Below are 27,258 nucleotides of genomic sequence, written 5' to 3'. Positions count from 1 at the left end.
AAAACTCATTAATTCAAAGTTGGTTAATTGGAAATACGCATATTTCAAAGTAAATGCCATTCCCCAAATTCAAACATAGGCCTTCATGTGTTATTTTGGCCGGTTAATTCAAAACACAGTTAATATGTAATTCGAAGTTCTCATCAGACCCCTAAAATATGTAATTCGAAATCAGTACTGTAATCTGGTTGCTGCAGAGCAGCTAACAAATAAAGTCATTGTAGACAACTATTAATGACTATGACCGAATATCTCGTATCCCTCATTGTCGCGTACGCCCTACTTCAGGTTTTTTAGGAATTAAAGTTCATATTACTGCTTCTTTGTTACTTTTTCTTATCACATTGTCAACGAGCCTTATTATTGTCGTGAGGTACACGTACGGTACAGTTGCGGAGTTATCTTTATTCAAGTTTCGTAGAGTCTAAACTTGTTTATAATGGAATCGCAAGCGGACTAAACATCGGAAACAAAGTCTCTTCTCACGCGCCCGCTGGCGACGATTTGGTGGCGCACTTAACCCAATTTCTGGCCTGTCAACCATGCATAACTCGTCAATTTCAAAGTTCTTGTTGTGTCTGCATTTTATTACTGTATTTTTTTCATGAATGTAGACACCGCCTGTGAATTGTTTCCAGTTGTCTAATGGAATTTGCTACAATCGCACACCATTTCTGCCGATAGCAGGTGATTGACAATAGTCTTGTTGCTTCAGTTTATCGTTTCGTATTTACGAAAATGTAATCAAAATAATGGATAGGTGTGTTCTAAACATTCAGGTACAGTGGGCCAGCCTATTTTAGGACTGATGAACCCTGGACTTCTTTATTGTTATGTAAGTCTCTGTACAACAATTTTTTCAGCTTCCTTTTATTCTTGTTGTATTCTAGACTGAAAAAATGGGAATTATTATCCTTCTTACAAATTCTGCTTTATTCGCCCTGAGGACTGGAGGTATCCCGGTTCGAGTCATGAATACAACAATAACTTACATATTTTCAGTATTTTTTTGTTATGCAGAAATTCGTTTAATTTGAAGCTACATAATTCGAAGTCTGATTTTTTTGGTCCTAATCACTTTGAATTATCAAGGTTTTACCGTACATGTTATTTTCCCTGCTTGCTGTATTGAGATTATTGCTCAACTTTTCTTGTGTTGCCCGTGTACCTACCACAGATGACTCTTCATTCCCAGCCGCTTCCCTAGCTCGCACGTTAATGAATTATTATTATTATTATTATTATTATTACTGCTGTTGGCTGCTACTAACTATTGAGTCCGTAACTAGGATAAATTTGTATTCTGACAATGATAATACCAGACTTCTCTCCTTTTTGTTATTTTGTTGTAAACTGGTGAAAGTAATAGTGCAACTGTACTGATTATACCAGAGCTCATCGCTAATTGCAATTTACCTTTGCTAACAGAGCTCTCACCAAAACTAATACTACTATGAGCGTCACAATCTAAAATATTTATTTGATTATAATGTTTGCATAAAGAAGCTATTCCAAATGAATGGAGAGTTGCAGCTGTAGTCCAGTGGACAACGGAAAGTGTGACAAAGCGGATAATTACAGGACAGTCAGCTTGACGGGTTATTTGTAAGATATGGGAAAGTATTCTTTCCAATTATATTAAGCACGTTTGCAAAATTACCAACTGGTTTGATAAAAGGCAGTTTGGGTTTAGGAAAGGCTATTCCAGTGAAGCTCAACTTGTAGGATTAAAGCAAGATGTAGCAGATATTTTGGATTCAGGAAGTCAAAGGGACTGTATCACCACCGACCTGTCCAAAGCTTTTGACAGGGTAGATCCTTGGATAGTCCTGATGAAAATGAGAGCTACTGGACCAGAAAAAGAAGTTGTTTTAAGGGTGGCTAAACTCCTAGGAAACAGAACTCGGATCCTGTAATGATTTAAGAGGGAGGGGGGTGGGGGAGAAGGTCTTGCAAGTCAGTATTATTGGACCTTCATGTTTTCTTATATACAGTAGAGTCTTGTTAATCCGAACTAATTGGAACCGGAGTCTGTTTGGATTACGAAATTTTCGGATTAACCGGAAAATATTTTCTAATAATGTTATTGTTCTCACGTCCCACTAACTACTTTTATGGTTTCCGGAGACGCCTAGGTGCCGAGATTTTCTACCGCAGGAGTTCTTTTATGTGCCAGTAAATCTACTTACACGAGGCTGACGTATTTGAGCACCTTCAAATACCACCGGACTGAACCAGGATCGAATGGAATTAGCGAGTGGATGGAAGCTGACTGTCATCAATTACAAACAGACCAAGAAATTGTAGCTATGGTGGAGAAAGAATCTGGAGTTGATGAGGAACAGAGTGACGATGAAGAAGACCACATTGAACAACTAGTGTCACATTCAGTTGCAGCGGCCGCCTTAGAATTTGCCATACGCTACGTCGAGCAACACTCCGCTGCTACACCCACTGATGTGATGTTTATGAGACACTGGTTTAACACTGCATCTTCGAGTAGGTTCCAATCACTACGGCAAAATAAACTAACAGACTTTGTAAAGATAAACGACCAGTGATTGATGGTTTATGGCGTGTAATCATGTTTACATTAAGTTATTCTAGTAAAATATGACTAATAAAATGCAAGTAAATGCAAGAAGAGAATATGAAAGAGAAGTAAAAAGACCAGCGGGTAGACCCAGAGGAAAATGGACCGATCTGGTGAAGAAAGATGTAGAGGAGAAATGACAAGATTGGGAGAAGATTAACTGGAGATGGTCAACAATGATGATGATGATGAGGAGTAAGGATGCAAAAGATACAAGTCTCTAATAAGACCTCAAAAGTCCACGACACCTGGATACAAACAGTGCAAAACCAAAAGATCTGGAGGCAAACTGTGGGGACAACGAATGATTTCCAAGGTCCTTGATCGCTGTAAGTAAGTAAGTATGAGAGAAACTTTGTTAAGTGGAAGTGGTGAAAGGAAATGTCTGACCGGAACCTTTGAAATAGAATATATTGCCTGAACTGTTACAAATACAAGTAATGTTCTTTGGCTTTCGGAAGTGACATGCTAATTGATGTAGACGGTGTCGAGGGAGAGGAAACATGACAGAGGTTGATCAGAACTTATTACTGGACTGTGCACCACTGCCAACTGAATTCAGACCTCAATTTGAGCGGAATCTCAGGTAATGCTAGTTACGGATTTTATTAATACACACCAGCAAAATAAAATACAACATAGGAAACAGCACAACTCACGGAAGTTCCAGGAGAGTCATCTTGTTGTAAGCCATCCTCTCCTTTATCATTTGTTATCGAGTCACCATCGAGAGAGCCGTAACTCCCACTGCTGTCGCGGTTACTGTGGCCAGTATATTTTTGTAACCACTGGAAGTCTGGGGGTGGGCCGCGGCGCTTTGTGAATACTGAAATTAAAGAGCGACTAGTGAGCATCAACACAGCTGTACAGGATGGACTTCAATATACCTAATCAGAAGTTGGTCATATAATTCTCATGCTGATCTCTCGACACCCTTTTGTTATCAAGCTTTACAAAGTGCGAGCCTCAATCGAGTTACTATTATTTCATTTACCACAATTCTAAACAAAAATATGGAAGGTCTAATGAAAAGGGGTGATCCCCCATATACATATAAAATGTTTCCTAGATATTATTTTCAATACATGATTTACAAAATACTACACAAAATATACATGTATACATAATTTCTCACTGCTCATTCATTCTCTCTATCAACAGTGAATGACCCATTCATCCACATACCGTACTTCTTTTCACTCTACCAGTCTAACATTTTATGTACAACTAAAATAAAATTGACAGTTATTTCCCTGCGTCGTGTCTGGGTGAGAGGATAATGCAATAGCCACCTGACCCAGCATTGTCATGGTCTCAGCTCCTCTGGGATAAGCTTCTGTATAGCAGTAATTGATCATGTCTTCGAACTGAAGTGTTGAACACCTTTGCTGTACATTTTAAAATGAAATTTGCACCAAATTTTGGAGATTTATGAAGCTAAATTGCAGAGAGAGAACTGGAATATCATCACATACTACAGCATTTGCCTACAGGCTGAGGGGGAGCATTTTCAACACTTTCCATAATAAAGTAAGTTTTACTGTTTTAATATCCGATTATCCATTATATTTTTTCTTCTTTTTTTTTAAACTGGACGTCATTTTTCTTCAGTTTAGACTTAGTTAATTTATTACAGTGAAGTTCTTCAGTCTGTCAAATTCAGTACAACATAAATATAGAAAATACCTTGAAAAGAAAAAATTAATACATTATGCCTGAAAAAAAATACCAAAATATGCTAATAAATGCTTTATTTTTAAGGTATTTTCTAAATATATGTTATACTCATATGGAAAATCACTTCTAGGAAAATAAGACAAGGCACAAAGATAGCAGGAACATATTAAACAACTGTATCAGGGGAAACAAGTAGATGATGGTGTTCTCGAACAAGAAGAGGAAGTAGAAGTTATGCAAATCTTACTTGGAATTCATTGAGATGTCCAGGAACCCACCAGTCCGCCCACAGAAGTACATTTACTTTTATAACCTAATAAAGAGCAACACCCACCATTCTCCATTGCTGAAATAGCTACAGTAGAAGTCCGCTATTTGCAAGTGTCGGATATAACGAGAACCCTTTTACATCATCAGCTTTTTTTCTGTCCCTTCAAAATTCCTATATTAGACTGTGTATTATCCTTCGTTTACAGCGAGAGCCCTATCACTGACACTTCCACTTTTACGAGCGATTAAGGGTGCGCGATTATTTCTTTTACCGATATTTATGCACCCAGCTATTATATTGCATGCGATCAATCATCTTTGGTATTGTTTCCTCGCTAAATCAACTAGCAAGCTCTCTGTCGACACCTGTTCTCTAAAGGAAAATTCAAAATGAAAGAGCATAACATGTTGTCATAATAAATGACATGGCCAATAGCAGTAGTTAACTCATTAGAAATAAAGGCTGAAGTAAACGATGTTTAATTTTAATGTTATATACTGAAATTAAGTAAGAATGTGATACACCTCCAGATATGGCAGAGTACATCACTGATTTCATAGGATAGTTTATATTTTCCTGCATCTAGTTAAATTTTGGAAAGGCTATTCCCATGTAAATTTGTAGCGAGGAAGTTATCATTTCTCTACGTGCGCTTGAAATATGTTTTCATAATACATATACGGTTAGGTTAGGTGACACTGTTTAGAGAAGAAAACTGAGACGTTTGCTACAGAATGAAATTAAGTACAAACCCTCACGTAGTATCAGATTTCGAAAAATAACAAACAAGTAAGCCGTAATGTGGATATTATCCGCGAAAACGCAAGTTTTGAACAAACTTATTGCTGTTTCATACCGATTTTAGCGTGTATGGGGTTTCTCCCAACTTTTATGAAAAATTGGATATAATGATAATCCGCTATAGCGAGTAAATTTTTCGCCGTTATGAATTCTCGTTATAACGGCCTTCTACTGTACTTGCATTCCTATTGGCCTTCGTAAAATGTGATGTTACGTAATTCTCATCAATGATTATAATTAGATTCTGTTTCCAACCCCAGAAGAATAAAAGAACAAATAAATAATACGCTGCTATCGCCCTAAGTCAATCTCCGTCATGAGAACAGTGGCCCTTTTGGGGCTACACTCTCTTCAAGTGGCTGCAGTGCATACTGTCCACATGGCAAGGAAAAAAGTTGTAATTCACTATTCGAATTAGTGCTTATCTTAGTTTCTAAGCTCCTAAGTAGACAGGTTAGCAGCCTTGTAGACCACATGCATGTCAATTCATACTGGGAGGAAAATATTCCAAATCAACAATCCCCTCTCCCTCACTACATTACTCTGACTGTTTCAAAGAAAAGCATCTTCAAACTGAAAGATTTAAGGAAAAAAAGTAACAAAAAAAAAAAAAAAAAAAAAAAAAAAAGGAAAATTACCTTCAATCACTCTGAAAATTTCTCCAACAAAACTACTTGTCTTGACTCCAGGCATCATTTCAAAGAGAAGCTTCACCTTGCGGGAAGAGATATTGACGTATACGTCAACTCCATCTTGGTGTTTACAGTCTGGATCTGAAACCAGAGAACAGGAAAATATATTATAACAATGAACATGAAAATTCTGATAACTTAACATTTTATGACACAAACACACAGATTATACAGGACAATATTCAAAAGAGTATCCATGAAGGTATGAAAGAATTGAAACTGGTCCTTAGCAGGCCTCATCAGAAAAAAGAGGAATAAGTTTTGCTTGGCAACATGAAAGTGTCCACTTATGACTCATACTACAATGCCAGTAAATTATCAATTTCTTTCGTGCTGAATGTTTATTACAGAAGTAGCCAAGGTGTTGACTGGCAAGCCATGAAAACTACTTAGGATCAGACAGACTAACTATATTCTTTGTGGCCATCATAGTTTTGATCAGGAAATGCATATTTTTATCTTTGAATCAGTCAAACATATATCTTCCTGCAATATTCTATCATGGAGTCTGATTCAAAGATAGATATGCATTTCCTGATCAAAATGATTATAGTATCTACAAAAGGTTAAAAAGATAGTTACACCTGTCTGATCCTAAGCAGTTGAGGCATGGTCTGTGTCTGCTAATAAATTAATGTCTTTGGGAAAATAAAAAAATGTTTTTATTAATTCATTCAGGATCAGATAAACTCCTCTGATGAGGTTGACGTTAGGAACGGCGATTGTAAAAACTCACTACAAAGATTCATCTTCTTCATACCTGACCTCATACAGAAACGGGACAACGTCTGGACACACATTCAGAATCAGAAATTGCATAGTGCCAAATTACAGGGATCCGTAATTAATCTCTTGTGTACAATATCTACAACAATTCATCTAAACTGGGGAAATACACAACAGGACACAAATATAAATAAAATAAACTATACAAATCTGCTGTAACTTAAACCCTGTATTTTACATATTTAAAAAGGACACAAAGGGAAGGAAAATTACCATAAATACAGTAGCCACCAAACAAGAGTTTACTGCAACTCAAGCATGGCACATATAATGAACTGACTATTATCATTTCAATTTCATTGATTCATACAGTTTAATATGTAAGTTTACAGTGGCTGACGCCTGGACCAATTATGCCTGACAGCTGTTGTGCATGGGACATGGATAGGCTCTGAATACCTAACTTTGCAAACAAAAGCTATTTTAAGTCAATTTGCACAAGTTAGATTCTAAGCATCCTGATTATTTATTTATTTATTTATTTATTTATTTATTTATTTATTTCATAATGTCCAAAGCATACAGATAAAATTAAATTAAAGAAGATACGTGTTTTACAAATGAAAAAGAGATCATTCAGTGGGCCATGGTGCAGCAGCCCTCCAATCAGGATTTTTCAGCCAGTGAACTACCTTAATGGTGACAAAGTCCTGACAGGATATTTAAATGCAATATGGCTGATGGACTGGTTGCCATTTCCACAGTTACAGGCATCTGACTGCTTCAAAACACAAAGGGAAGGAAAATTATAAATACAGTAGCCACCAAACAAGAGTTTACTGCAAACTCAAGCATGGCGCATATAATGAGCTGCCTATTATCATTTCAATTTAATTGATTCATACAGTTTAATAGGTAAGTTTACAGTGGCTGATGCATGGACCAATTATGCCTGACAGTTGTTGTGCATGGGACATGGATAGGCTCTGAATAAGTAACTTTGAAAACAAAAGCTGTTTTAAGTCAATTTGCACGAGTTAGATACTAAGCATCCTGATTATTTATTATTTATTAATTGCATGATGTACAAAGCATACAGATAAAATAAAATTAAAGAAGATACATGTTTTACAAATGAAAAGGAGATCATTCAGTGGGCCATGGTGCAGCCACCCTCCAATCAGGATTTTTCAGCCAGTGAACTACCTTAGTGGTGACAAAGTCCTCACAGGATATTCAAACGCAATATGACTGATGGACCGGTTGTCATTTCCACAGTCACAGGCATCTGACTGCTTCAAACTCCACTTTAATGCCGACACAGCACAGCGTCCATGACTGGTTCACACCCTATTACGACAAGCCCAAAGATGACTGGGTAGGTGAAATTCTGTGGGCCTAACTTCCGGCTTTCTGATGGCCTACCACTGTGGAGGTGCCTTGGAGGACCATTCTTTAATTCACTTTAGCTCCTGTTCTAGAAAGGTGTTGACAAAATGTCAGCGATCTGCCCAGAGTTACACCCAGGTATTTAGGATGTCAGTTATGATGAAGCTGCATACCATTAAAGTGGACCGATAGCTCCCTGTTGGCAAGTATACTATTCAGATAGAAGCAACATACTTCAGATTTAGCCAGGCTGGACAAAGTCTCCATTTCTCGAAGTAATCTAACGTAGACAGGTCATCTCTCAAAGTATCCTCGGTCACTGCAATAAACTGATGTGTCCCATATCCAAATTCCCTGTTAGATGTTGGTGGTATGTTATACAAGTATAAATTAAAAAGGAGTGGAGCAAGTACTGATCCTTGGGGCAGTCCATTGTTCAGCCTGAACTTCCTGCTGGTTTTGTTACTTAGATGTACCATCTGTTACCCAGAAAGTTATTAATTATATTTACTATCTTACTGCACGATAGTAAGTAGTCTTGTCAAATACACTATAGAGAATACGTGACACTTTGCGAGATATCGCAAGACATTGATTACCAGCGCACCTAGCGGGATGACCTTAAAATTGAGTGTAACAATACACTATACACTATGAATTATGTGGAAAGTGTCAGGTTCCAAGTTGTCGTTAATTAAAAAGTGGTTACAGGAGTTTCCCCATTTTACATTGGATGGTAAAATTATATCCTGTGACGTCTGCAGCAAAGAGGAGAGTGAAACTTGTTTCATATTTCCCCCTAACGAGTTATTATCAATTTAGCAAAGTAAACATGGTTTTTAATTGATGCCTATTAAAATACATAAAACTGAAGCTGTATAAAAATATTTTAGAATCTATTTGAGAGTCTACTTTAGACAGCTAAAATAACATTTAATCACCTAAAAATCCAAAGACTAGTAATCACTGCTGCTTGTTTCTGTGGTGGTTGAACGTGTAGTATGTTGTCTGAATATGAAGAGAAAGTGCTGGAACAAACACAAATACCCAGTCCCCAATACAAAAGAATTAGACGCAACTGAAATCCCCGATCCCGCCGGGAATCGAATCTGTAACCTTCTGAACAGAAGGCCTTAACGCTGATCATTCGGCCAAGGATTCAAACAAAACGAAATCATTATTGAGTTTCATTATTTATATCAATTTTAACATGCAAATTTTATAGTTTCAATCTTGCCGCCTGATGTTTAAGGTCGAGCCGCCAGGTGCACCTCTGTCAACATATCTCTCAGTTTAGTACGGGGGAATATGGAAGTGTCCAGTACTGTCTCTAGTGTATTTGGTCTTGTTGACATTAAGAGATTACTTCAGAAAATAGAAACTTTTTCTTAGCATGGTTTAATCGGAAGTATGTTGCTTCTATCTGAACAGCAGACTTGCCAACAGCGAGTTATTGGTCCACTTTAATGGTAGTTAATACAGTAAATGAGTCCTTTTATTCACACAGTTTCAAACTGTTCTTTGCTCTATAAATGCTGTTGATGTTTTTAGCTTCTTTTGAAGTCATGCTCAATGAGGGTAATCAATGCTAGTACTCAATCTTGGCAGCTTTGGCCGGACTGAAAGTCTGTGTGTTCCAGAGGTATTACATCCATTATTGTAGGGGCAATATGACTGTACAGTAGTCTCTCAAAAATTTCAAAACAGCAGTTTAGGAGTGCAATCGAGCAGTAACTCAGGTCTATCACTTGGCTTGTTAGGTTTCAAAAGAACTATTATCCCGAAAACACCTGCAATACTGGCATTTAGAATCATAGCTACTTATTTGCCTTCTCAATAAGATGCCTTTTCTTCATTTGAAGTTTTCTTAGATGTATATATTTACAACTGGCCTCACTAATTCTTGCACACCAACTCACAGCATCCCTTTGAGAAATATCCCATGAAGCAGCTGACAAGATTCAACAGCAGCCCAATACACTCAAATTACTTTAAGGGGTTTTGTCTGTGACTCCATTCTATGTGAATGTGGTGAAGAACAGACAATGAGCAATCTTCTTGTTCGTAACTTGTATCCAACTACTTGCTCTCTCCAGAATGTGATCAACGCTACCAAGGAAACATGTGAATTAGCCGCGTATTGGTCACACCACAGTTAATTAAATTTGTATTTATGTAGAGGTTAATCACATTGTTACCTGCCATCATCAGAAATGATTAATGGTTATAGTACCAGATTTGTTATTGTCCCGATGGATAGATCGAATCACGAATGAAGAGATACTGAATCGAATTGGTGAGAGGAGATCGATTTGGCTAAATTTGATGAGAAGAAGAGATAGAATGATAGGACACATCTTAAGACACCCAGGACTTGTTCAGTTGGTTTTTGAAGGAAGTGTAGGTGGCAAGAACGGTAGGGGTAGACCAAGGTATGAATATGACAAACAGATTAGAGCAGATGTAGGATGCAATAGTTACGTAGAAATGAAAAGGTTAGCACAGGATAGGGTGGCATGGCGAGCTGCATCAAACCAGTCTATGGACTGATGACTCAAACAACAACATTATTGTACGTTATAATGTATGTTTCTGACACGATTAAATCAACTTTAAGGCACACGCAAAATGTATGAGAAAAATCTAACGTACATAACAAGTAAACAAAACCGTTTTCCTTCATTTTCATCATGGTTACACTATTTTCGGGCTAAAAATTACTCATGAGGACCTGAAAAGTCACATTACGGTCCAGCAGAGACAGATAAATATACTGTCCCAAAGCAAATCTCTTAAACTAAATTGTAATTTCACAAAAATGTATGGTTGGTTATAACCTTATAACTAGTAAAAACAAATACTGTTAAGGCAATATAGCTCTCAACAAAACTTTTTTTTTTTTTTTTGCTAGGGGCTTCACGTCGCACTGACACAGATAGGTCTTATGGCGACGATGGGATAGGAAAGGCCTGGGAGTTGGAAGGAAGCGGCCATGGCCTTAATTAAGGTACAGCCCCAGCATTTGCCTGGTGTCTCAACAAAACTACCACAACTTTCATCTCCACACTAAAGAAATACACCAATGGAGGATGAGAAATGCATGAAATAGCCCGAGAAGTGTCAGCAGAGTCCAATGGTAGTAACAGTAGTAGGCTAGTTGTCAGTACTACAACATGGTAGAAACACTTTCTCACATCCTCAATTACTACTCGCACGGGGAAGCTCTACGAAATACAAGGGATCTTAAAATACGATCTGCCATTGCTCAAGCATTAAGGGATTCAAGCTTTACACTCTTTAAGGAAGTTCACGGTCTCTCTGTTACAGGCAGTACCCGTTGAACTGACATGATAGCCTTCAAAGACCATAGTAAGGGCTTTATAGTAGATCCAAAGATCAGATTCAAAATATCTGAAACACAACCCAATGAGGAACAGGAGGAAACGAAAACAACATATGAACCAATCATGCCATTCTATCAACAAGAATACCCGTTGGTTGATATCAAAGTCATCGGATTATTGGTGGGCGCTGACAAGTATCGTAAAGTTCTGCAAATCTTTTAACCTCGATCAGAAATTGATAAGAGAAGTTGTAGTGACTGCCTTGAAATATTCAATCCAATTCCTGAAGAACTATATCTCCCAGATCAGTAAGAATCCAACATACTTAAATAGCATTTTAAAATAAAGTAAGATTACAACTACTCACCAATCTCGCACCGGAATTCTGAATCGATGGGTAGAATCCTCTCGATGGTAAGATCCGAGAAGGTCTGAGGAGGTACCCGAGAACTTAAGAACACAAACAACACGTGGTTGTTGTCATGTTCTACTAGGGCGAGTATCCGTGACGTGCGAACCCAGCCCTGCATGAGGCTAGCCTCGTGGACATGTCATGAGTTAAGGAGATTCATCCAATGAAAAAATAGGTTAAGGTTTCTAGTCTACAAGTATTAACACAGCTCAATTCTGCCCCACCCTACATGAGAAATAATATTATTTTAACATCGTCCTGGAAAAAAAAAAATGAGAAGGGATACATGGCAGAATTTATAAATGAAGGAATAGAAGGGATTTGCTTAGTAATGAATAAGCATGGTTTCAATGGGGGAGTGTTTAGTGTTCGCTAACAATTTGGTACTGCTACCAGAAAGTAAGAAACTCAAAAAATGCTTGAAAAACTACATGAAATTACATTTTTTTTAAACGAGGACTCAAGATCTCCTACAAAAAAACAAAATACATGGGATACAAACATGAGAGAGAAATGCATCTGAAAACAAGATTTGTAAAAGTCAAGATAACTGATTTAAGCATCTTGGAGAATGGATCCAACTGAATGGTTATGAGGAATGTTCTTAAGAAATCTTCTTTCCAAAGAGGGAATTAATGGACAAGAAGAAACAAACAACCAAATCAACCCCGCGGCACAAGAGCCCTGAAGGGCCTTGGCCTACCAAGCGACCGCCGCACAGCCCGAAGGTCTGCAGATTGAGAAGAGTCGTGTGGTCAGCACGAAGAATCCTCTTGGCTGTTATTCTTGGCTTCCTAGACCGTCAGATAGCTCCTCAATTGTAAACACATAAACTAAGTGCACCTTGAACCAGGCCTCAGGTCCAGGTAAAAATCCCTGACCTGGCCGGGAATTGAACCCGGGGCCTCTGAGTGAGAATAAGAGACAGGCATGCTACTCCTACACTGCGGGACCGGCTTGGATAAAAAGAAAGCCAGATAAAATACAAGAAGAAAGCAGGAGAGAGAGAGAGAAGAAAAGTACCAGGTGTCCACAATTAAACTGACTGTGTTCAGCGCGGCATAGCATGGGCTGTAATGATGATAGGAATAATATATAAGTAATAATAATAACAACGTAAACGTTTCCACCTTTTGAAAACGTTTTGGAAACGTTTACGTTGTTATTATTATTACTTATATATTATTCTCAGTTCAATACGGACCAAAAACATGAAATTCGTAACCATTAATGATGATAGGAGTTTGAAATTTTGTAGATATGCTAATTAAGCAATGAGCTTGTGAATTATGCCACAAAAATTATTAGTTCCTTAACTCCAGGTGAAAATATGGCGCTGCAAGCAGTGTAGGGTCGCACAAAACGCAGGAAATATGAAACACGTATGATAACAATGGTTCTGGCACTTTTATTAGGATTTATGGTTACAAACACTGTTTGATATGACCTCCCAACTTAGAAATGTGCTGCATCCATAACACAGCATCGTCGACAGTTGCCCGCAGCATGTCAGGTGAAATAAAGAGTCTTTAGATCAGGCAGAGATCGGATATGATCCTGATACATATGATCCTTTAATTATCCCCACAACCAGAAGTCACATGGATTCATGTTGAGGGATATTAAAGGACATGCATCTGGAAAATGCCCAGAGATTATGTGGTCATTACCGAAGGTTTCTCACAGCAAATCTCTCGTCTGGTGAGCGACGTGTGGTGTTTCCAGATCTTGCATGAAAATTATCTTTTGGTCACAGTTGTGTTCTTGCAAAGCTGGAATTACATGTTGCATAAGGAGGTCCCTATAACATACAGATGTCCCTATATAATTAACAGGCCCACGAGGGGTCATCTCCTCAAAGAAACACGGACCAAGAATGACAGAGCTTGTAAAACCGCACCAAACATTCATGTAAGCTGAATACAATGGTTGTTCCTGCAACAACCAAGGAACTGACACAACGCAATTCCACCGGAAGAACATTCTGACGTCAGTTATGGAAAATTGCATGTTCTGACTGCTTGCATTGCCATACTTTTGCCTGGAGTCAAGACTTTGAACTAATAACTTTTGTGGTATGATTTGCGACTGCATTGCTTAGCTTATCTATGAAATTTCAGACTCCTATGATCATAACAGCCCATGCTGTGCCACGCTGAACACCGTCAGTTTAATTGTGGACACCCAGTATATAAAAATAGTAGAGAACTAGGAACACAAGATAAAACTCAGAAGTAGAAAAAGAAACAACAGTTTTATTATAAGTATTAGAAATAGAACAATCAGATAAACAAATATAAATCAATAGAGGAAGCTTACAGTACAGTAGCTAAAGACAGATACAATAAAGGTCATTGATACATTTCTCTTGATATTCTAACAAAATATAATTTATATACCATACCAGTGTACAGCGAGTTTCATCTTTGCCACAAGAAAAAATAAAAGCAATCAAAATGAATGAAAAAATGCAAGATATAAAGATTTGTCATAAACAGCAAGCACATGAAAATTTGATTCAGCAAAACTCTTCATGGATGAGAACCCACTCAAAGTGACACTGATAAAGGGTAAATATTAAAGACTTGTACTTGAATAGAGTTGGAGGAGATGCGCATCATTTCAACTTTGGGGACTAACTAATATACTACCATAACAATTGCAAAATCCTGATTTCAGATGCCACAATACAGAAAATGCATGAAGTGAGTGTTTCTACAGAGGCATCGTGTTTGGATATTTGCACAGTGCCAGCAAGATATCCTTGGGTTATGGTGTAGGTTTCATGAGCAATATAATTATAAGATAAAGGGTTCGTGATAAAAGATCACTAATTCGTGGCAAGAATGTTTCAACAAATGTTACCTTGGCTGATCCTCACCCCTCAAGAGTTTTACCCTTTTTTATATTTATTTTTTAAAGGATTCTGCAACAGCATTTTCTCCAGATCCCAGCTTGGCCTGGACAATTCCTTGCTGGTCAATGTTAGACATTGCTCCACTAGCACCAGCTCGCTCTTCAATGACTAGGGAAACCTAAAAAATAAAAATCAATCAATTAATCAATCAATCTGGAGGTATGTTTACTTTCTCGTCATACACAGAGTTACAATACTTCTCTTCAAATGTAAAAGATTAGATCACAGATACGGTTCAACTACACTTGAATGAATTGAATGAACTGTCTTCCAGTTATACAGAAAAGAAATAAAGTTCAAGCACATCTTAATATTAACAAAACTAGAAAACTAAGTAATGGAAAGGGACAAACAAGTGACAAATCAAATAATATATAGAACAACGGGAACATGAACAGGACCACATACAGTAGAACCATGATTATATGTGATAATGTGGGCCGATGGCACCTCGGATAACTGAACACAAAAGTTACTTTCCCAAAGATTTTAACTTGTTAACAACTAGTAAGAAACCGGCATTCCCTGGACAACAGCAGTATGGTGGCTCAAACTTTCATAAAAGAAACATCCCAGTACTTTTCAAGATCATAGTTAACATTATATTAACTCTGTTAACATTGAAGGTATACCACCAACCAAGGAAAAACTAGGCCTACTACAGCATCTATGTTGTCAGTATCAGTATCACACACTGAGCATACAGGAAACTATAGAAGCAATGAAATGCACAGACCATAAATTAACGTAACACATCTTGCTGTTGGAAGACCCTATAATAAATCATCAATCAATCATTCAATTAATCACATTTGACCTGAATTTATGGTTGGAAAGAAGTTGGAAATGTATCAAACATCTCCCTTAGTGAATTATTCCAATCCCTAATTCCTCTTCCAATACACAAATATTTACCCCAATTTGTCCTCTTGAATTCCAACTTTTAAACCTTCCATTCAAGCTTATTGGTCTTCTAATAACATCCCACGTCACCTCACAACCAGCATCTCCGAACATACTCCCAAGTCTTCCCAGCCCAAAATTTGCAACAATTTTGAAAAGTAATCACCCAGAACAAATTGTGCTGCTTTCCTTTGGATCATTTCCAGTTCTCAAATCCTTGTGAGTGTCCCATACACTGTAACCATATTCCAATTGGAGTCCTATCAGTGACTAACATGTCCTCTCCTTTACATCCTTACTACCCCTAACTACTCTAATAACAAAACCATATCAAAAGATCTGTAACCTTAATTTACAACCTCATTAATTTGATTTGACCCTACCCCAATGAAAAACTTTCCTTATATTAACCAACGGGTACATACAATGATTCCCACAAGGTACTTTCACCCCATCATCACAGTAATTAAAATTAAGAGGACCTTTTCTCTTGGTGAAACTTACAATCCAACTTTTCACCCCCACTTATCATCATGTCATTGTTTGCTGTCCATCTAGTAACATTTTGAGGTGTTTTTTTTTGCAGTGGCTCAAAATCCTGTAACTTATTTATTACGCCTCACCAGTATAACCTAAACTAAGCAGGGAAGAAGGAAGCAAGAATTAGTGAAATTAGGAGGATGTAAAACCGAAATGGGAAAGAAGGGAGATGTGATGCTGGCAGCAGCAGTGATTATTGTAATGTTATGGATCGGGGGTGTTGAACTAAACCCCGGTCCGACTGGCAGTGGAAACATGAGTTGGGAAGACATTGAAGTGATCAAGAGGGTAGTTAGAGAGGTGGTTGAAGAAGTCTGCCCATTCGAGCAACTCAAGAATATGATACAGGAGCAAACGAGGGAGTTCAACAGAATGAAGAAATGCTTTCGGGAAAATGCTGAAGACACAACATCCCAAGTGAGGAACAATGATGAAGAAGTTGCACAACTGAAAAAAAAGATAGGACAATTAGAAGAGGAAACGCTGCAACTTAAAGCAGAATTGGAAGCCAGTACACAATATAGGAGAAGGAAATGCCTGTTTATATATGGTGTGCCTGAGGAGAAGAGAGAGGACAAAGTGCTTGACTTAATTCAAGGGAAAATGAAAATTAATTTTAGCGAAGTTGACATAGACAATGTGGAGAGAATAGGGAAATTTAAAGGCAACAGGCCTATTAAGGTTCAACTGTTTTCCACGCTGATGGCCGATATTGTGGTTGGAAATGTGTGTAACATTCAGAGGGAGAAAATATGGATCAAGAGAGATATGGGAAGTGAAGGGATAAGGAAAGAAAACATCCTCAAAAAACATATTATACGAGCTAGACTTCAAGGATTGAGAGCATTCATACGGGGACAGGAGCTAGTAGTGACAAACGGCTTCTGGAGTAGAATTTGGACTGAGAATAAATTATTGGATCTAGAAGAGAAGTTGAAACAAGAGGAAGTAACGGAGAGGAGTATGGTCAATAGCTTGGAAGTAAGACAAGTTGAAGACAGCATTGCTAGAGAAGACGGAGAAGGTGATAAGGAAAAGTCAAAGGGAAATGGTAAGATGAATGAGGAAAGGCAGGGAGAGGTGCAAAGTGAAAGCGGGATCATAAACAGTGATAAGGAAGGAGTAGTGGATAAGGGGACGAGATTAAGAAGGACCAGAGGTGCAGCTATTGAGACAGCCAGAGAAGAGGAAAGGCAGAGAAGTGAATACAGGGAAGAAATGGAGACACAGAGTAAAAGAGAACTGGAAGAGGCAGCCTGTAAGAAGCTAGAGCAGAATATGCCCAGAAGGAGGAGCAAGAGTTTAAGAGATATGTGGGGAATGATAAGCAAGGACGAGGGTACCGTAACACGAAGTAAAAACGTTAAAAAAAATTAATGATAAATAAGGGAATAATGGTGAAAACAGGGTGGAAACTTAAAGTGAGAGAGGTGTTTTTAAGTTAGTTATGTAAAAGTATGTGATTTATGAAACGCAATGTCTCTAGCTATCACAGTTGTTATATTGAAATGTATAGTGAGTGGTGTAATGCTATTAACAGTAAATGTATCATGGAGGAGGTGGAATTGGTGTAATCATGGTCAAGATGTATTGTAAAATCTGTAGATGATGAGTTAGAAGTGTTATTAGTTGTGTAAAAATGTGCGGTTTAAGTGTGTTATGACGGTAAGTGTTCTATTAGGCAGATATAAACCAATGATTTTTTTTTCTTTATTGATAGCGTGTTGGTATGATGAAATTATTGGTTGAAGGTGTTTTGCAGCTGTATTTATGGCAAGAGAGTTGTATTGATAGATACTGAAGTGTGGGTAATTATTAGGGAAATGTATACGGTGGCCGAATTGGAGTTGTTTAGATATCACAGTTTCTATATTGAAGTGTATTGCGAGTGTTGAAATTATACTGAGTAAAATTAGTGTATTGGATATATTGGTAAAGTGTGTTATGATGGTAAGAGAGCTGTATTGATAGAGAATGAAGTGTGGGTAATTATTAGTGAAATGTAAGTGAATGGTGGAGCAGTATCTTGGTTGTTAAACGTGTGATATGAAAGGTATGAGCGAGGATAAGTGAGGTATGATGGCTAAGAGTAAGCAAGTGAAGGATGGAAGGAAAGAGAGGTAGATGACAAGTGAGGTATTGCCATGAAGTGGATGCAGTGGTGTCTTGATTGTTTAAACGTATAATATGAAGGATATTAGTGCTGATAAAAGAGATAATGATGGCTAAGAGTTAGCAAGTGAAGATTGGAAGGAAAGAGAGATAGATTAAAAGAGAGGTAGTGTCATATGAAGATGATGTGATGGGAGTGATGGTGGCTAAGAGTTTAAGTCATTGTTGGATCAATTGTTTTGGAACAAATGTGTTGTATTTATAAGAGGATGATTGGCATGGTACGAGGGTTGGTCATAGAGGGATCTAAGTTTATAAGTCTGAAGGATATGTGATGTAGTGATGATGTGGTTGACAGTTAATGGTAAAAGGCGAGGGTATATTGTGAGTATATGAATATTATGATAAGTAGATTTAATTACTATATGAGTGGATCATGGCAAGAGAGTAATTGTAAATACGGTGTGATGAAAGGATGAGGCCGGCTGTTTGATTATGTAATTAAGATAATGTGATTGGAGTGAGAGGAAATGACACACAAACGGGACCGTGATGTTATGTTATGGCTGAATCAGCATACTGGACTAGGTCAATGAGAATGGAAAATAGAAGTCATGAAATGTGCCAGTTACGCGAGCTCTGCCGGAAGGGAATGTAGAGGCCTGTAAACCTCAAAGTGCCGACTATGCCGTTCTATTATTATTATTATTATTATTATTATTATTATTATTTTACACTAATTTTTTGCCTATTGCCATGGCCTATGGGATCACCAATAAGGGTTGATCAGAGGCCATATGCCAATGTATGGGAAGAAAGAATGTTATTTATTCAGTGTTGTTCATTTTAGTGTTTTTAGGCTTTTAGGTTATACAGGTTATTTTTCTCACTTAACAGATCAATTGGGTAATTTACTGTAGATCTGGAGAAAAATAATAAAGAATAAAGAAAGAATATTACGCCTCACAGAATAGAATCATCGACAAAAAAAGCCTTAACCGTGATTCCAGTTCTTTACTCATTATTCATTTATATACAGTCCGGCTCCATGGCTAAATGGTTAGCGTGCTGGCCTTTGGCCACAGGAGTCGTAATGTATCTGCAGCGTCAGAGTTCATCAATATGATTTATGTAATTTGATAAGGTCCTCAGACCAATGTTTGTTTTAAGACTGAACAATAAAAAATGGGCGAAACATGTACCTTAAAAATCTGGTAATTTCTATGTTCATTTGACCACACAATAGTGGAATAAATTGTATTGAATAGGTGGTATAATAAATTACTCCTTGTGTAAACTTAGTGATACTGCTTCACTTCCCTGCCAAGTGTGTTTGCTCTCTCACTTCACTGTGACGTATGCATGCTACGTAAGCTGCCCGCATTTATGTCAGGCCAGCTTGGCCACCCTGGGCTAGTCTCAACAGGCACCCAGCTGAGCACTTCTGGTCTAATCCAATAGGCCTTACTTTTGTCAGTAGTCTCCAATGATCTAGCAAATCAAAAGCCTTGGAGAGGTCAATAGCAATACAGTCCACTTGACCTCCTTTATCTAAAATACTTGCTATATCTTGCTGGAATCCACAAAGTTGAGCCTCACTGAATTAATCTTTTCTAAACCCAAACTGCCTTCTATCAAACCAGTAGGTAATTTTGAAACGTGTCTGATATAATCAGAAAAACTGCTTTGCCAGAACTTACATGCAACACAACAATGAACACATTGAATGTTTTTGGCAACACAAGGATGGGAAAGGACTAGGACGGTATTGGCTGTGGCCTTAATTAAGGTACAATGCCAGCATTTGCCTGGTATGAAAATGGGAAACCATGGATATCATATTTAGGGCTGCCAGGAATCTGATTCGAACCCACTTTCTCCTGAATGCAACCTCACAGCTACACACCCCTAACGGCATGGTCAACTTGCTTGGCAACACATGTCAAGCTGACTGGACTGTTGTTATTCGCTTCCCTTTGTAAACTGGGAGCTACTACAGCAACTCCCCATTCGTTTGGTATAGCTTCTTTCACAAACAGTAATAAAATAAATACATCCCAACCCTACTGCCGTTAGTATATTCCCACTAATTTTATCAATCCAAGATGCTTTTCTGGCTTTCAAATTTTGTATCATTTAGGCAAATTTCAGTACTTAACTAGTATTAGGCACCTCCTCTACTTGGAGATTATCCTCAAGGCTAACTATTTTATCATTCTGCTCTGCTGACTAAATACTTCTGTCTTCTGTAAATCCTCACATAATACACTCCCCTTGGCCATTTATAAAATCTGGAATGTCATTAGAACCCATTTCTACCTTAAAGTAACTATAAACACCCTTTCTTTTAATCACTAAAATTCATACTTGCCATTATGTTATCCTTTCAGTTTTTTTTTTTTTTTTTTTGCTAAATTCAATTTCTTCATGCAATTTCCTCTTAAACTTCATGCAATTTCCTCTTTCCTCTCTATTTCTCTGTTATAACATAATGGTCTTCACCCATCCTTACCACTTTTAAATATAACATACTTTTTTTTCACACACTCCTCAACAACTGCTTTAAGAGCCTTCCTTTCTATCACATTTATTTTTAAATATGACAAACTGCTTTGTGATCACGTATAGCATGTATGACTTGAGTTTTGCTGTAAAACTCGTGTGGTTTTATCAGCACCATATCTAAAATTTTCTTCCCTCTAGTTGGTTCCGTAACTTTCTGTGCACAGGACATCTTTGATTTTAACATAAGGCAACACACACAGCAGAGCTGAACATATTTTAGCCTAATTTTAACCATACGTCTGGCACCTTTTTAAAATTGGAAAGTGTTTTACTCTATGTACATACAAGAAGACAAAATGTTTTACTCATACAATTTTACTAGCAAACCATATCATTTAAACTCCAGGAACAGCAGCTGAGTGTATAACTGTGTAAACAAGACTTGAACACGGGAGTTAGCCAACAAGCAAGACGTTCATGTGCATGAAGTGCTCCCATATATTGTATTCATCTTGTACATATATATATGTTAGTTTTAAGTGAGATATGTTTTATCAACTAATTTTAAGATCTTAAACAGACATACAATGCATTGTTGTACATAGTGACATATATGCCAGTTCACGTTACGACATGCCCCATTTGGATGTCACCTTTATTATTGTATGGCATTCCTTTGACAATACTATCTTAATCATAGCTTCATCACATTGATATGTATGCATGGTTCAGCTGAGGATGACCTTATGTAAAGGGTCGAAACCGGTCCTGTAGCAAAATAAGTGCAATAAACAAGTATTGATAGGTGGAAATTCTTTCCTATTTCTAATTGTGTACTTTGTCAATACAGAAATGAAGATTATAGATTACGACTAATCGCAGGTACCGTAAAAGGCGTCGCGCTCTTGTTTGCTACTAATCACAAACCTATTTGGTACCCAACATAGTGGTACTACGCGCAAGTAAAAGCGACTCATGGTATTCCTCGCGTGGTAGTACTAATCACAAGTAGTTTCATGGTCCTAATCTGTTCATCCCTTGGTCGCCTCTTACGACAGGCAGGGTGAATTCTTCGTCTGCGTCCCCCACCACCCACAGAGGGTTTGCTTACTTTATTGAAGAACAAAACATGCATCTTCATTATAGACTATTATGCCTTGCAGCGTTCAGTCTGCAAGTCTCTGTAAATTACTTAAGTGACTTCACAATCATCCATTTGCAACTAAATTTGTGGCCTCATTTAGTTCTACACTTGTTAGCAATAAAAACCGAGCCTAAACATCATCGCCTTAGTCTTCCTTTATTTCTCTTACCCTCCATGGCAAAGTCTATTATTCTCCTAGCTATCCTCCTCCACTCATGTCACAACACCCCACCACCAAAGCTGGTTCAAGCGTACAGTTTCATCCATCAAATTTGTTCCTAATTTTATTTATTCTCCAAGAAAGATATCAGCTTACTAATACAGTAGTACATGACAATTTCTTGCATTGTTAAATACAATTATCCATGATTTAATAGAGGACTGCCTCCCTAACAAGTGAAATACAAATGATGGGAGATTTTTTAGTGAATCCTTAATAATGTTTAAAGTAGTCAACTTGTGAAAATTACAGTATTGTAAAGGTGGAATTATAAAATCTAAATTTTCACAAGTTGATACTTTGACAATACGGGCTCTAATATGAAATTTAAAGTAGTGTCATTTAGACAAGTTAAAGACAATCCGAGGCTTTCAATATTTTTCCAGGTCAACAGTGGCACAGCACCCCTACTTCCAAACGGTAGTCCTATCACACACCAGTTTTTCAAAGGGACATGGTAGTGATCAGAGAGGTACAGTAGACAGGGTTCATAAATGGTGTTCTTCTCCTGGTTGACTTCAGATGCCTGATGTTGATCCTTTTCAATGTGAGACTTCATCTCCTCATTCCGAGTTCCCTTCTGTCTTAACAAATTGATTCCTCACTTCACTGAAATACTGTCCCACCAAGTAACTAGTTTTCTAATTTTATCCAAGAGTCATATCAAGACTCAGTCTGACTCTTTGGCTGAATGGTCCGCATTGAGGCCTTCGGTTCAGAAGGTCCCAAGTTCAATTCCTGGCTGGGTCGGGGATTTTAATTGCAAAGATTAATTCTTCTGGCTTGGGGATGGGGTGTTTGTCCCACCACTCTCCTCTTCATATTCAGACAACACACCACACCAACCACCACTGCAGAAACTCACAATAATGATTACATCCCTCCAAATTGGGTTGGTGTCAGGAAAGGCATTCGGCCGTAAATCACGGCCAAATCCACATGTGTGACACAACCGCACCCGCGACCCTACAGGTATGGGAAAAGTGGTAGAGGAAGAAAACTGTATTAGGACTTAAAGCTCCTCCTGTGGCAACTAAAAACTTTGAGGTCAAAATTCATGTAAGTATACTGTGACATATAAAGTGTTCACCACCTACATGGACTCGCACCAATGCCTGAAAACAACCTTCAAAACATTACGGTAGGACGTGCTGATAATATGTTGCAGGTTGCAAGTGTAACTAGGACAAGGCCTTTACAAATTATCAATTCCCACAACAACCAAGGTCTTACAAGTAACAGTACATATATGATGTTAGCTCAGTTACAAAATTTAGAATTCTTCAAAGCCCCTCCCCCCCCCCCCCCCCCACAAAAAAAAAATACTGAAAAGAAATAAAAGCTACAAAAACAAATTGCTATCAAAGAGAGAGGAAAGGAATGGTTATATGTCTATATAAACCCCTGCCCAGAGACTCCCAAATTCTGAAAAATTGGTAGGGCCATCAAAGATTCCAAATACGTAGTCCTATGACCAATTTCTAGTAAATATGTCCATTGTTTCTCTTGCACGCAACCTTCCTTTGTCAACTATGACCTCCCTCACCAACAATGCCTTACACATTCTTACTTTGTACCATCATTCTTCAAGAGGTCAAATCCTTTGGTAGTGAATAATAATAATAATAATAATATAAAAAATTATCGGAAGCATTGCCAACAAAAGAGTAGCCAACAAAACCTGCAGAGAAAAATTACAAAACCTACACAATCACCTCATATGAAATTAATTTCATGCTGGTCTGTATTGATGATTCATCCCTATCAACAAGGATGAAAAGGTCCACCTATTCAACACTGTATATAATATGTTAATGTTATTTATTACATCGGGACTAGTTTCAACCCTTGTATTGGGTCATCTTTAGCCTTAAATTAGCCTACAGGCCTAAATGGAAAAGAATATTAAATGTAACTTGAAAACACCAACACCTAATATAACTATTAGCACGTCTTGAAGCATTGATGAAATATGTTGTGGTTACACATGAGGCCATTAAAATTGATGTCTCTTGCACATGTCAAACACTTTTGTGTCACTTTTTCTTTCAACACAATTGTAGTCTTACGTTGCACCGACATAGATAGGTCTTATGGCAATAATGGGACAGGAAAGGGCTTGGAGTGGGAAGGAAGCCGCCGTGGCCTTAATTAAGGTACAGCCCTAGCATTTACATGGAGTGAAAATGGGAAACAGAAAACCATCTTCAGGACTGCCGACAGTGGGGTTCGAACCAACTATCTCCTGAATACTGGATACTGGCCACACTTAAGTGACTGCAGCTATCGAGCTTGGTGGGCAGGCATTACGTACACTATGTGATCAGAAGTATCCGGACACCTGGCTGAACATGACCTACAAGTTCATGGTACCCTCCATCGGTAATGCTGGACTTCAATATGGTGTTGGCCCACCCTTAGCCTTGATGACAGCTTCCACTCTCGCAGGCATATGTTCAATCAGGTGCTGGAAGGTTGCTTGGGAAATGGCAGCCCATTCTTCACGGAGTGCTGAATTGAGGAGAGGTAGTGATGTCGGTCGGTGGGGCCTGGCACGAAGTCAGCGTTCCAAAACATCCCAAAGGTGTTCTATAGGATTCAGGTCGGGACTCTGTGCAGGCCAGTCCAGTACAGAGATGTTATTGTCGTGTAACCACTTCGCCACAGGCTGTGCATTATGAATAGGTGCTCGATCGTGTTGAAAGATGCAATCACCATCCCCAAAGTGCTCTTCAACAGTGGGAAGCAAGAAGATACTTAAAACATCAATGTAGGCCTGTGCTGTGATAGTGCCACGCAAAACAACAAGGGCTGCAAACCCCCTCCATGAAAAGCACGACCACACCATAACACCACCACCTCCGAATTTTACTGTTGGCACTACACACGATGGCAGATGACGTTCACCGGGCATTCGCCATACTCACACCCTGCCATCGGATCGCCACATTGTGTACCGTGATTCAGCACTCCACACAACGTTTTTCCACTGTTCAATCGTCCAACGTTTACGCTCCTTACACCAAGCGAGGCGTCGTTTGGCATTGACCTACGTGATGTGTGGCTTATGGGCAGCCGCTCGACCATGAAATCCAAGTTTTCTCACCTTCTGCCGAACTGTCATAGTACTTGGAGTGGATCCTGATGCAGTATGGAATTCCTGTGTGATGGTCTGGATAGATGCCTGCCTGTTACACTTGACGAACCTCTCCAAGAGTCGACGGTCTCTCTCAGTCAACAGGCGAGGTCGGCCTGTACGCTTTTATGCTGTACGTGTCCCTTCACGTTTCCACTTCACTATCACATCAGAAACAGTGGACCTAGGGATGTTTAGGAATCGACAACATTCTACCCGAGCGTGCAAACAAACGACAGTCGTACAGCGTGCAGCGGAATGTAGCGAGTGTTGGGCTGCGGAAGATAAAATTATAATGGTATTTTCAATACCGAACTGTTGGCCACACAGTCTGGGTCACATAGCTGTGAGCTTGCATTGGGGAGATGGTGGGTCTGAACCTCAAGGTCGACAGCCATGAAGATGGTTTTCAGTTATTTCCCTTTTTTACACCAAGCAAATGCTGGGGCTGTGCTTTAATTACCGGTAACACCACGGTTACTTCTTCCCAGTGCTAGCCCTGTCCCATCCCATTGACAGCAGATATAGGCAGTGGTAAAGAAGTTTGGGACTGAAAATAATCATATTGCATTGAAAGTTACTCACATGTGCTCAATAGTCAAATATTTAAAAAAGAAAAAATATTGTCAACTGTACAAACTTGTACTTTACATTCGCTGGATCTAGAAAAACACTGGCTTTATTAAGCCTACCGTTCGCTCTGCAAAACTGACAAGTTTAAAATGAATGGATAAATAACAGGGAGGTGACAGGAAAGCACAAATGATATGAGTACCGTAGCTTTATATTTCCCCTTTTATACAAAATATACCCAAACAAATCCGTACACAAAGAATACGCACAGTTATATTACCCTAAATGAGATTACAAACCTCCAATATGCAACACAATAAATTAATTTCAACACCTGAAATACTTATGATTCGTCAGAACACGGTTAGGAGCTTGTCAGACTTCAGTGAAAAGAAGTGAATCACATAATGACACGGTGAAGGTATGCGATAAATATCCTATATTACAACATTACGACAAAACATATTAGCGGAATATGACAGTGAAATGATTGGAAAGCTGAATGTATACATGAAATTTACTAAATAATTCATAGTAAGGAGATAGGGATTTGATGTTTCTATCATTGTCAGAACTCTTCAAAATTATATTAATATTCAAAATAAGTAATAAATCTCGGGGCTTAGGAATATGAGCTAATGAATATAACCTCTCAGACCACGCAGTTGTTAAACGATATCAATCTGACAGCTTATTGGCTCTCCACAGATAACGATTCGGTTTCCCGTCACACACTCAATGACATCAATATCACTGTTCACGCCTACCTGATGGGAAGTACATTAATGTGTTTATATCCACTCCACTCCCCTCTCTCTTTACCATTCACGCACAATTGAAGTCGTACTACGAACACATAATAAGGAAATGTGTGTGCACTGCCGCCGACAACCAGAAACATTGATCCATGTCTGAAACACTACCAATTCCCAACTGCCAGCTTGTTACGAAGTTCCCTCAACAGATGGTGCCCGCGTTTGCAGCGGTCTGCACTACTTCATTATCAGTCCTCTTTGTTCATTATGATAGGTATCGCGCCGCGAAACCGGTTGGCTTACTGGAGTATGTCATACATGATGTAATTATTTTTTCCCGCTTGGCCAAGTAAGTATACTATGAAACAATGTCATCTTCTGCAGAACAGATTACACAGTAGCAGTCATGTTAATCTGTTATTTGTAACGCTGCTGGCCTAGTATAATTAATAGGCCCAGTGATTATGCAAATTGCACTTGTCTCCATAAGTTACAGTACATAGGAACGTACTTTCGTTAGTCCAGCTCTGTCGTTTCTCGTTAACACT

General features: G+C 38.4%; 1 protein-coding gene across 5 annotated transcripts in view; it reads right to left on the bottom strand.

The window, feature by feature from the left end:
* Positions 1-26,949, bottom strand: part of Ocrl (Oculocerebrorenal syndrome of Lowe) — a 102,107-nt gene extending 75,158 nt beyond the window's left edge. Inside the window, exons 1-5 of one of the 5 annotated variants that reach the window (XM_068229397.1) lie at positions 26,723-26,949; positions 14,833-14,940; positions 11,861-12,041; positions 5,981-6,115; positions 3,253-3,419 (exon numbers count right to left, since the gene is read on the bottom strand). In XM_068229397.1, coding sequence (XP_068085498.1) covers positions 3,253-3,419; positions 5,981-6,115; positions 11,861-12,041; positions 14,833-14,898 — 549 coding nt within the window. In that variant the 5' untranslated portion in view covers positions 14,899-14,940; positions 26,723-26,949. The other 4 variants (XM_067154418.2, XM_068229399.1, XM_068229400.1 and 1 more) reach the window with 4 other exon arrangements.
* Between the last annotated feature and the right edge of the window lie 309 nt (positions 26,950-27,258).

Source organism: Anabrus simplex, chromosome 10 (assembly GCF_040414725.1).
Source record: "Anabrus simplex isolate iqAnaSimp1 chromosome 10, ASM4041472v1, whole genome shotgun sequence".
Lineage (NCBI taxonomy): Eukaryota > Metazoa > Arthropoda > Insecta > Orthoptera > Tettigoniidae > Anabrus > Anabrus simplex.
The sequence above is the reverse complement of the archived record's forward strand: the minus strand, read 5'-3'. Positions and strand labels throughout refer to the sequence as shown.